Source organism: Eptatretus burgeri, chromosome 3 (assembly GCF_056783735.1).
Source record: "Eptatretus burgeri isolate ZD-2024b chromosome 3, Ebu_testis_v1, whole genome shotgun sequence".
In the NCBI taxonomy this organism is placed as follows: Eukaryota; Metazoa; Chordata; class Myxini; order Myxiniformes; family Myxinidae; genus Eptatretus; species Eptatretus burgeri.
The window spans coordinates 81,010,960-81,023,625 of record NC_140963.1 but is presented as its reverse complement, the minus strand read 5'-3'; the positions used below and the strand labels follow the sequence as shown (position 1 = coordinate 81,023,625).

The following is a 12,666-nucleotide window of genomic DNA, read 5'->3' as shown; positions in this document are numbered from 1 at the left end:
AAGATAAAAGCTTCTCATCTGAAGGTTTGTAAGCTTGCTCCTCAGTTTTGATGACATCAGAGCTTAATAGTTTTTTGCATTACCAAGCCTCATTTTTAGCTCGCCTGTTCGAAGAACAGAGAGCTATAGCGATACCCCTGGCGTGAGCGTCAGCGTCAGCATGAGCATGAAAATGTTAAAGTTTTTGGTGCAAGTTATTTCCTTTCTACTGTTTTTATCTACCACACTATTTTTTACTGATTACAATATACAAATACATATATTGCTTTAAAATTATTTGGATCAGCCCAGTGCAATGCTTTATAAAAAATATTATTAGACTAGTCTTTTAAAAACGAAAAACGATAAATGTATAAAACAGGCGATCATTGGGTGGCTTTGACACCACTCTGGTTAGTTTAGCTCCTATCAACTGCCTCACTATGAACCTATCCGTTTTTTTTCTCTCAACGTTGGATTTCGAATCAAAAACAAATTATTCAACATTTTTCTGCCAGCTTCATGTTTTTCTTTCAATGTCATGCTATTTCCATTATCAATATCGTGTTTCATACAAACTTCATCAACCCTGTTTTTAGGTTTGCTCCACGACTTAGGATTGTCAGTTTCATCTCATCTCTTGTCCAAGTTTGTTCCTACACCACAGAAAATATCCTGGTAGATGCTATTCCCCTTGTAAATTTACTCCCCAATAAAAGCTTTTGTTTATCTCCCCCAGTTTTATGGTTATCAATGCTTATATTTACTGCTTTTGACAAATTCACACTTTTTGCTTCCACACACCGAACATATTCCCCTTCATATAAATCAATTGCTTTTACTTTTAATATATAAGATTTTTTAGTGTCAGGTTGCATTTTACATTTAAGACAATAACCATTGTATTTATTTATTTATGTATTAGAAAAGTTAAACTTTATACATTAACATTCCTGCAGAGCGAAACAGCCTTATTGACTTTCATCATCATCATCATCATCATCATCATCATCATCATCATCATCATCATCGTTTTATGGCCGTCTCCATGCTTGCATGTGAAAGCCATGTGTAAGCCATTCATGTGTAAGCCATGGCTGCTTTTCAGGCTGCGTGATCCTTGCTAGCCCTCCTGTCAGTCCTTTAACTCTAAGATCGCCTCTCAACAACACATCACATGTTTTCCTCGGACGGCCTCCAGCTCTCCATCCATTCACATACATATTTCTACACACAACTACCAACCAACATCCTTTCCACATGTCCAAAACATCTCAACCTACCCCTACGCATAACCTCACTAATGCTTTCTACACGTAAGCTATCTCTTAGTTCTACATTTGGTTTCCTATCCTTCAGTGTCACATCACACATCCACTCACCATTCTCATTTTGTTTCATTGACATCTCCGTTCATCCTCCTTTTTGATCACCCATGTTTCGCTGCCATACAACATCACGCTTCTAATGCAAGTTGCATAAAGTTTTCCCTCTAAAAAACGCTCGTTTTAGGCAAATAACACCGTTTTTGCATGATTGAGGTTTCTTGTGTAAAATGTGTTGTTTTGCATCGAAAAAGCTAAAATACACACAATTTTATGAAAAATACATGTTTCTGCATTAAGATGGTGATATAAAACAAAAAACGGAGTCAAAACAAGCTTGTGTGTTATTAAAAATGCTTGAAATAGGCAAATTGCACCGCTTTTGCAATGACTTAGGTTTCTTGTGTAAAATGTGTTGTTTTGCTCAGAAAAAGCTAAAATGCACACTATTTTATGAAAAACATGTGTTTCTTCATTAACATAGTAATATAGAACAAAAGGGGTCAGAACAAGCAAGTATGTCATCAAAAACACTTGTTTTTGGCAAATAAGACCGTTTTTTGCATGAATTAGGTTTCGTCTGTGAATGATTTTGTTTTGCTTATAAGAAGCTAAAATATGCAGAATTTAATTAAAAACACGTGTTTCTGAATTACAATTATGAATTCGAACAAAAATTGGGGTCAGAACAAGCTCATGTGTTATTAAAAACTCTTGAACTCGGCATATTCGACCGTTTTGCCATGATTTCTGTTTCTTGTGTAAAATGTGTTGTTTTGCATCGTACAAGCTTAAGTGCACACTATTTGATGAAAAGCACACATTTCTGCATGAAGATTGTGATATACAACAAAAAAAAATGTGGTGAAAACAAACTTGTGTGTTGTAATAAAAACTTAAATGCTTGTATTTGGCAAATTCACCCATTTTGGCATTAATTAGGGTTCTTCTGTGAAAGAATTTGTTTTCCTTGGAACAATCAAAAATACACACTTTTTCATGAAAAACATGTCTTTCTTCATGAACATAGTAATACAGAACAACAAGGGGCCAGAACATGCTAGTGTGTTGTCAAAAATGCGAGTTTTAGTCTCGTAAGAAAATTTTTGCATGAATTAGGTTTTTTCTGTGAAAGATTTTTTTGCTTAGAACAAGCTAAAATACGCAGTATTTGATGAAAAACATGTGTTTCTGCATCAGAATCATGATTTATAACAAAAACCGGGGACACAAGAAGCTAGTATGTTATGAAAATTGCTACCATGAGGCAAATTCGACCGTTTTTGCATTCATTTGGTTTCTTCCGTGAAAGATTTTACTTTGCAAGGAACAAGCTAAAATACACAATATTTTATGAAAAACACATGTTTCTGCATTACAATAGTGATACAGAACAAAAATTGGGGACACAACAAGCTGGCATGTTGTTAAAAATGCTTGTTTTGGCAAATTGGACCGTTTTTGCATGACCTAGGTTTCTTGTGTAAAATGTGTTGTTTTGCATCGTACAAGCTTAAATACACACTATTTGATGAACAACACACGTTTCTGCATTAGAATAGTGATTTCAAACAAAAATCAGGGTCAGAACAAGCTAGTGTGTTCTGAAAAATGCTTGTTTTAGGCAAATTCGACCGTTTTTGCATCAATTTGGTTTCTTCTGTGAAAGATTCTGCTTTGCTTCGAACAAGCAAAAATACATGCTGTCATGCTGAAACAGGAAAGGGCCCTTCCCAAAACTGTTGCTACAAAGTTGGAAGCACAGAATCATCCAGAATGTCATTATATGCTGTAGCGTTAAGATTTCCCTTCACTGGAACTAACAGGCCTAGCCCGAACAATGAAAAACAGCCCGAGACCATTATTCCTCCTCGACCAAACTTTACAGTTGAAACTATGAATTTGGGCAGGTGGCGTTCTCCTGGCATCTGCCAAACCCAGATTAGTCAGTCAGACTTCCGGATGGTAAAGTGTGATTCATCATTCCAGAGAACGCATTTCCACTGCTCCAGAGTCCAATGGCTGTGAGCTTTGCACCACTCCAGGTGACGCTTGGCATTGCGCATGGTGATCTTCGGCTTGTGTGGGGCTGCTCGGCCATGGAAACCCATTTAATGAAGCTCTCGGCGAATAGTGTTCGTGCTGACGTGGCTTCCAGAGGCAGTTTGAAACTTGGTAATGAGTGTTGTAACCGACTGACGATTTTTCTGCGCTACGTGCCTCCTCACTCGGCAGTCCCATTCTGTGAGCTTGTGTGGCCTACCACTTCGCGGCTGAGCTGCTGTTGCTCCTAGACGTTTTCACTTCACAATAACAGTACTTGCAGTTGACCAGAGCAGCTATAGCAGGGCATAAATTTGACAAACTGACTTGTTGGAAAGGTGGGATCCTCTGATGGTGCCACGTTGAAAGTCACTGAGCTCTTCAGTATGGCCCATTCTACTGCCAATGTTTGTCTATGGACATGGCATGGCTGTGTGCTTGATTTTATACACCTGTCAGCAATAGGAGTCCGCATTCTTTTGGCCATGTAATGTATATAGATCGATGGATATGTATAAGAAAATGATTTGTAATACTGCCAACCACCAGGTGGTGCTATATGATATGCATTTACAGAGAGAGAATTGGGGTCTTCCCCACATCCCACCCACCTGAACACCCTATCCTGCAGGTATGAAAATGTTTTCTTGCATTGCCATTTGCTAAGAGGATTCCATCGGTATGCAATCACATGGGGTTACCACTGGTGTGGCCAATTCTATTGATATACACACATATGTATGTATGTATATGTACATACATACATACATACATATATATATATATATATATATATATATATATATATATATATATATAATATCGTATCAAAGAAGATGATTTGTAATACTGCCCACCACTAGGTGGTGCTATAAAATACGCATATACATTGAGAGAATTTGGGTCTGACCCCAACACTGAACACCCTACTCTGGAGGTTTGAAAATGTTTTCTTGCATCTCCATTTTCCAAGAGGATTCCAATGGTATGCAATATGTTACCGGTGTGCTACCAGTGGAGCCGATTCTATTGATGGACAGACAGACATAGACAGAAAAATACAACTTTGTTTGTATAAAAATAATATATATATATATATATATATATATATATATATATATATATATATATATATATATATATATATTGCATGAGAGGTCTGGGAATTGCGCAGTTGGCATAAATCGTGTGAAATACAAACTTATTACATTTTTTAAAGATGCGATGAACTCTGATAACGTGCTCCCAAATGCATTTTGCGTCCATTAAAGCAAGCACGGCAAAACTTGATCATGCACACTGCAAGCCAACATTTTGCTGTGTAACTTTCATAGGGGTAGCTGTCGTGGCAGTTTCATTGAGTTCACCAGTGCTTTGTTACACCTTGCAATACCTTGCATTAGCTATTCGATCATCAGCATGGTAAATAACATTTAATTGAACATACAAAAAAAAAAATTATAAAAACCTAAAACGACAACTGGACCGGTGTGCCCAGAGAGCGCTGGTGAGCATTCACACCTCCCATTGCAGGTGGGGTGGAATATTCCTCACTTGAATCTTGCGACATCTGGTGGTGAAAGAGAGAAATGGCAGAGTTAGTGCTGCATTGAAAGTGGCACAACTCAACAATTCAAGATTAAACTATTGAGAGATTATTTTAGAGATATCAAGGCTCATTGAAGAACTGGATGGCTCATGGAATTTATATGGAAAAATTACAAAAGAGAAAACATGTCTCCACATTATATATATATATATATATATATATATATATATATATATATATATATATATATATATATATATATATATATATATATATATATATATATTTCAATAAATAAATAAATATATGTGTGTATATATATATATATATATATATATATATATATATATATATATACATACACACACACACACACACATACATACAGTACATACAGTACCAGTCAAAAGTTTGCACACCGACTCATTCAAAGGTTTTTAATTTTTTTTTTTTTTAATATTTTTACATTGTAGAAAAATAGTAAAGACATCAAAAGTATGAAATAACACATATGGAATTATGTAGTAACCAAAAAAGTGTTAAACAAATCAAAGTATATTTTATACGAGCAAATACGACCCGTCGCTTCGTTGACGGGGAAGGGGGGGGGGGGGGGTATTACGGAGGGGGGTTGAGAGTGGGAGGGAAGGGAGAGAGAGGAAGAGGGGGAGGGGAGAGAGGATGCAGGATGGAGGGGAAGCTTGGAAGGAGGGAAGAGCGAGGAAGGGGGGAGGGGTGGGGAGAGCTATGCCTCATCAAACATTGCTATACCATGGATGCGAGGAGGAATGTGTGTGGAGAGAGAGAGGAGTATGAAAAAAAAGAAGAGAGAAAGGTGAAGGGGAGAGGTGGGGTCAGTAAAGTGAATGATATTTTATGCTAAATAACCAAACACACACACACACAAACAAACTAATGTCAGAACAGCTGTACACACAATGACACAACAGAGTTTATAATGTAATCCACTGGCACATCTGCAAAAACTTCGATTCCCAGTTCCAGAAAATTTGTGGAACATGAACCAAAAGTAATCACTGAAAACATGGAAGTACCTACCGCTCATGTACAAACTAATGATCCCATTGAGAGTGAACATCGAAAACAAAGCATTGCGACCAGATATCATACTTCGGTGAAAAAACAAAAAAAGAAGGCATTGCTGGTTTAGGTGGTATTAGCAGTGATTTTGGACGAAACAATGCAGAAATCCAGAAAATGACCAAATACCAAGACCATGAATTGAGAAGATCCTGGAAGCTGAAGAATGCCAAAGCTGTACCAGTGATAGCTGGACCTTCAGGAATTATGACAAAAAAACTCAAAGAGAAATTAAACATAGGGGCAGTAATTACCCCTGGGTGTTCACCTGGTAATGGCTGGATAAGATAACCAGGCAATCACTGGTAGGCATGGTTGAACAACAAAATATATAATGGAGAAGAAAGTAAATACCTATGGATTTTTTAAAGCCATGAACAAACCTCGGCACATTACGGGCACATTATGTATTCCAGTTAATTTTTCTCATCAATTCACTTATTATAACATTCATCATGTCCCTTTTATGCAATCATAATTCAAAATTAACTGTTATTCAAAACAAAGTTTTTTCTGCCATGTGAATTATATTAACTAGCAGAGTACCCGCCCTCCTGGTGATCTTGTTCCAGGCATGCAACACATTCTTCTGATGCATAGTTTTATTTGGGCAGTGTATAGGCAACTGACAGCTCTGTATAGGCAAAAAAACCCCGGGTTACATGCATTAATAAAAACATACCTCTTGCTTATAATTCAAAACACCTTATTGCACTGGAAAATGTGGGGACAGGAATACTGTACTGTAAATGGTGGAGACTGTAATATCAGAAAAAACCTGGAGGCGGTGATACACGATACACATTTACGTGGAGAATTTGCATCCTCCAAACCCCTTCTCCCATCCAAAACCAGCAGCACAGACAAAAACACCTCTATACAATAACTGGGGTCATGCTGATCCTATGTAGCAAGTCTGGATGTAATCAGTCCAGAATTGTAGGAGTAGCGCAACAAACACACACACAAACACCAGCCCATGAATTTTAGTAAGGATTTACACGGCATTTGTACCCATTGCTTCGCTGATGGATTTTCTCCCTAATATTTGTCTAAAGACAATAGTTTGCTTACACTTTATGAAGAACCGGGTTCCGGGTTTCGGGTTGAAAACCGGGTTCCGGGTTTGGAGCGTCGACAGGTCTCCTTCAGGGCTCTCTGCTGACGATCTCAAAGTTAAGTTTCTGGTCGTTAGCTGTCCCGTTTTAACTGTTTATTCTCTCACTTACATGTTCCTGTGTGTTCCTAGTTCGGTTTTGTTTCAAAAAATCATGCTATTTTGTGAGATTTTGGCGACCTTGTCTTACCGGACGCTTGAGGCCTACCCTTGAGGCTTGATGCCTACCGGTTCTCCTCGGTGTATGATCGTGTTTTGTTTTTTCTCCCCATTACCTTCAATTTCTATCTTCCCCACTTTCCTAACGTCCCCCATCCCTACCAACTAATCACTCTATTTCTTATCTTAAATAAAAATAAAAAAACAAACAAAAAACGCTACCTTTCTCCTTCCTCACTCACGACTGTCGATTCTTCTTCTTCTTTTTCTTCTTCTTCTTCATCTCCTCTTCTTCTTCTTCTCCTCTTCTTCTTCTTCTTCTTCTCCTCTTCTTCTTCTTACTCGATTTTTTCTACACCACTTCCATGACCTACTCTGTTGAAAACTCTCTCAAACATGAATAATAATAATAAAAAACTATCTCTTATAATGCTTCATCTTCCTCTTTCACACGTGTGGTACTCTTTAATACATCATAATGCACTCCTCTTCTACTATTTAAACAGACTGCTCTCAATTCGACCTTTCCTTCATACCTTGCCTAAAAAATCCAACTGTTACAACGTTTCTTCTCTCCATTCTCTGGATTCGCCTTTATTGCATCCATCAAGAATTGTGTTAAATCACATCTCTGACCTAAAACTTTAAAAAAAACCCAGTTTGCTATGAATGTTCACTTTCCATCAACCATTCTTTTTTTCCAACTTCAGTGCCAACTCACCCCTCTCACCCCTCACTCTCAAAGCAACCATCCCAATCTTCTCCCTCCAAGCCTCCTTCTCACCACTCTCAAAAACTCCCCCTCACCTTTCTCCCACCATTCATCCCCCTCACTCATCCTTCTCAAAGTTGCCCCCCTCGCATCCACAAGGCTGCCTCCTTCCACCGCCCTCTCACCCCCATCTCTTCACTCCACTTCCTCAAACGGTCAATTGCCTTCTGGCCCCTCTCTTGTCGCGCCTCTCCCCCAGTACCACAGAGCCTTTTCTCATCCTCATCTGGCCCCCTCCCCTTGCTATTCTGCAATCCCCCACACACTTTCAACAACTCCACTTACCTCCCCTCCTCGTCCCTTATCATACCCTCCCCCTCCCCCCCTGCACCCAAAGCCTCCTCCCTTCCCTCTTCATTAAAAGTGTGGATCTCAAATATCTGGGGCCTTCACTTAAACCTTTCAGATCTTTCCATACAGGTTGCCACTGACAAACCAGATATAATCTGCCCAACAGAAACTTTCCTCCCCCAAGACGTGTCTGACTCCCAAGTATCTCTCCCTGGTTACTCCCTCCTCCAGTATGACAGACCTGAGCCTCGTCCTGGTGGAGGAGTTGCTCTCTTCATCAAAGACTCTATTCCTCACTCTCCATGCACTGCCCTCACTCCACCACACCCCCAGGTATTCCTCTGGCTACGGCTTCCCCTCCACTCCAACCACATGTTTATATGTGTACTGTACCGTCCATCTAACAGTGATGACTCCATCTGCACTTCACTATCCGAAAACATGGACCAACTTCTATCTTCTCATCCAAACTCTCTCTTCCTCATATGTGGTGACTTCAATTGTCATCATGCCAGTTGGCTAGATGTGGATACCTCTCTCACCTGTCATGGCAACTCAGCAAAAGCTTTCTGCGACTCATTGGGACTGACTCAATCGGTCAACTTCCCTACCCGGATCTCAACCAATGGTACTCCATCTCTTCAGGATCTGATTTTGACAAATTTCCCCGACAATACCTGCTGCTCTTCTTCCGCTCCAATCGGTTCTTCTGACCACGTCCTTGTCAAAGTGGACATCTCTCTGGCTATTATCAGAGAACCACCTCACCGCCGTCGAGTCTGGCATTCCACTCAAGCGGACTGGCAGGGTCTCCAAAGCAGCCATCAAACTTATAGACTGGTCTCCTATCGCTACTTTCTCCAACATCAACTCATCCTGGGAATTCTTTCAAAGAAACTTGCTCTCCCTCATTCACAGATTTATCCCCTCTCGTCTTCAGTTGTCCTACCCTTCCTCCCGCCCTTGGTTTACTGAAGCTTGTGGTGAGGCAATTGTCCTGAAACAACTTGCCTTTGCCTCATGGAAAGCAAACCCAACTGAGGGCAATCTCAGTTCCTTCCATAAAGCTCGGAACAAGTGTGTATCTACCCTCAGGAGAGCCAGAAAACAACATCTTTCTCATCTCAAGTCTGAACTCTCAAACCTCTCTCCCACCTCAAAATCCTGGTGGCATCTAATCAAATCTGTTTCTGGTGTATGTTCCCCCTCCATCCCCTCCCTTACGTCAAATGGCCGCACTGCTGAGACCGCACGTGAAAAAGCTGAATGCCTAAACTCAGTGTTTGCAGCTAAATCTTGTGTCCAAAATCCATCACTTTATCTACGCACCTTACCCAGTCGCACCCAACTGTCCCTGGACTCTGTGTCCTTTTCTCCTGACAAGGTGGAGAGCTTGCTGTCAAACCTCGACTCAGATTCTACAACCGGTCCAGATGGCATCAGCCCACGTGTCCTCAAAGCCTGCTCTTCTGCTCTTGCTTACCTTCTCTCTTCTATTCACCCTCTCATTTGCTCAAGGTCATCTGCCATCTGCTTGGAAATCAACAAACATCACTGCCCTGCACAAAAAGGTGCAAAAACAGATCCCTGCAACTACAGACCAATCACCCAATCATCAGCAAGGTTATGGAATCCATCATCGCTTCAGACATCAAATCCTTCCTCTTCTCCAATGGCTTGATTTCTGATCATCAACTTGGTTTCAGACCAGGTCACTCTACCCTGGATATGCTGCTTCTGCTCTTGCAACAATGGATGGAAGTCCTCAATGCCAGACAGGAAATCCGAGCCGTATCCCTGGACATATCACATGCTTTTGACACAGTCTGGCACCCTGCCCTGCTCAGCAAACTCTCTTCCTATGGTATCCAAGGCCATCTCCACTCATGGCTTGCAGACTTCCTCTCCTGTCACAGTCACCGTGTGGCCCTAAATGAAGTTCTTTCATCCCTTCTTCCTGTCCAGGCTGGAGTTCCTCAAGGTAGCGTTCTGGGCCCTGTTCTTTTTCTGGTTTTCATCAATGATCTCTCCGCCTCTGGAAAATCCTCTATATCTCTTTACTGATGACTCCACCCTCTGCCGTACTATCGGTCATCCCTCATACCGGCAAGCAGCAGCTTCTTCGCTCATTGCAGATCTGGATAAAATCACAAACTGGTCCAACACGTGAAACATGTCTTTCAATCCGGACAAATCTCACACTCTCACTATGTCTCTTCGAAAGGACCGTTTAGAAAACCCCCCCATCCACTTTCTCAACAATCCTCTGGAAGAAGTCCTTTCTTTCAAGCTTCTGGGTCTCACTATCTGCCATGACCTTTCCTGGGAAAGCCACATTTCAAACCTTGCCTCCAAAGCCAGTCACCGACTGGGAATCCTCCATCGTGCAAAGTCCTTCCTCGGCCCACCTGAGCTCCTGACCACTGACAAAGCTTTTTTCCGCAGCCTGATGGAGTACTGCTCTCCCCTCTGGGCTGGTGCTCCTGCCTCCCACCTTTCTCAGCGTCACGCTGTAGAAACCAAGGCATTTCAGATCATTGGAATCTCCCGCAATGAGGCTGAGTCTTTGGGCCTCTCACTCAATCACCGCAGGTTGGTCGGTGGTCTTTCTGTCTTCTACCGTCTCCTCTCCAGCCTCGCCCCCCCCCCTGCTCTCTCTGCGATTTGTCCCCACCAGATTTCCGCAGGGTGCTCAAGGTCCGCCAACAACCCCCTTCTGGTAAAACTACCAAAATCACGAATCACTGCTCACCTTCACTCTTTCGTTCCTCTTTTTCCCTGCCTTTGGAATAAACTCCCTCACTCTATTCATTCCCATTCTTCCCTCCAGGCCTTCAAAACAGCTTTTCACCACCACCTCTTATCATCCCCCATTCAAATCCTCGATCTTTTCTACCCCCGATAAGCCACCCAAGCCCACCTCCTTCAAATTCCCTGCTTTCCTTCCTGAAAGTCCCTGTAATGTCCATCTTCTATTCCCCATGTTCCCCGTCCCATCCCTCTCCCTTCCACAGATCTCCTAATGTCTCTGTTCCCCACTGCTTTGTCCTTCCCACTCCCTCCCCTCTTGTCTCATGCCCCCCTTAACGTGTGTTGTGTGTTGTGTGTTAACTCTCACACGAGCCTCGACAAGGTATACAAAAAAAAAGAAAAAAAAGGACACCGTGGGTCTTTAACGTCCACCAACTAACGCCAGCAGATGTGACGTCCAGTTTAACATCCATATGAAGGACGGCGCACACATTGATTGATGAATCACCCTGCCTGTGAAACATCAGGATGACAGTTCATAGCTGGGTCGAGATTCAAACCCAGGCTAGTGTGGAAGAAAAATAATTATATTCACTTGTTGAATTGTTGCTGGTTCTTCATAACTTTAATTTTTGTACTATAGTCAAACTGGCTGTCAGTCATGTTTCCCTTTTCCCGAAAGTATTTTGACCTTCATATTGATGAAAGGAATATATTACGATGAATAAAAAATATATCCCTGCATGGAAACAGGGTGACCGGGTTGATAACACTGCAACATTTGCCTTGATTGTGTCATTCTCTCCCTCCCACCTAAAGTGGCCACATATTGCAGCTCTGAGTTATTTTGCCCAGTGCTTATCAGCTTATCCTGGAGTTGAATTGCCAAATTTCCCACCCTCCCATTTTTTTGGAGTGTCAAATTGTGTACAAGAGGGATTACTTTGGGCTTCTGTTTCAGTGAAGTCCATTCGAATGTTTCAGTAAATCATTGAATGTTCTTCCTCCATACATAAAAAATTAAAGATTCTCGTTTGGTATGCTGATTGATCGATTGTGTGGAAATTGAGTTCTTTTCCACCACAATTTTATCACCCGAACAGGGACCACAAACCCTGGCAGTGCTGGGAACAGTATCGTCTGGCATAACAACAAGCAAGTGGCCACGAACTAGGATGTTTTCTCTTACGAAGATCGGATGCTGCATCTCTCAACCAAATCGGTAGCATGGTACTCCATTGATAGGAGAGGTATACAAAGGAGAACCTTCAGTGACAGGCTTAAAAATTATGCGGATGGAGGCCACCTAAGATTACAGGATTTATCCTGGACATTCAAATGTTTTAAACAGGGGTTGGAAACCTCTAACAGAGAGTTGAAGGCTCTGCTGTGCTAACAGGGGTTGGAGGCCTCTCAATGGGGGATAAGCCACCCCCCCCCCAGACAGGAGAGGGTTGGAGGCCCTGCTCCCCAAGAGAGGGTTGTAGGCCCTGCTCGTTAAGAAGTTCAAGTCCCCAAGGGGGAGAATGAATAAGTGTTACGAATGTTTGTCGAGTTACCTCTTTGGATTTCTGTTGGT

The 12,666-nt window shown here is 41.5% G+C and overlaps 1 protein-coding gene across 1 annotated transcript in view; it reads right to left on the bottom strand.

Annotated features, from left to right (window-relative positions):
- LOC147030295 (insulin-like growth factor 2 mRNA-binding protein 1) overlaps positions 1–12,294 on the bottom strand; it is a 129,113-nt gene extending 116,819 nt beyond the window's left edge. The window contains exons 1-2 of the mRNA XM_085872176.1: positions 12,202–12,294; positions 4,869–4,991 (exon numbers count right to left, since the gene is read on the bottom strand). Of these exons, the coding sequence (XP_085728302.1) occupies positions 4,869–4,991; positions 12,202–12,294 (216 nt within the window). The remainder of the gene's footprint in view (positions 1–4,868; positions 4,992–12,201) is intronic.
- Positions 12,295–12,666: the final 372 nt, after the last annotated feature.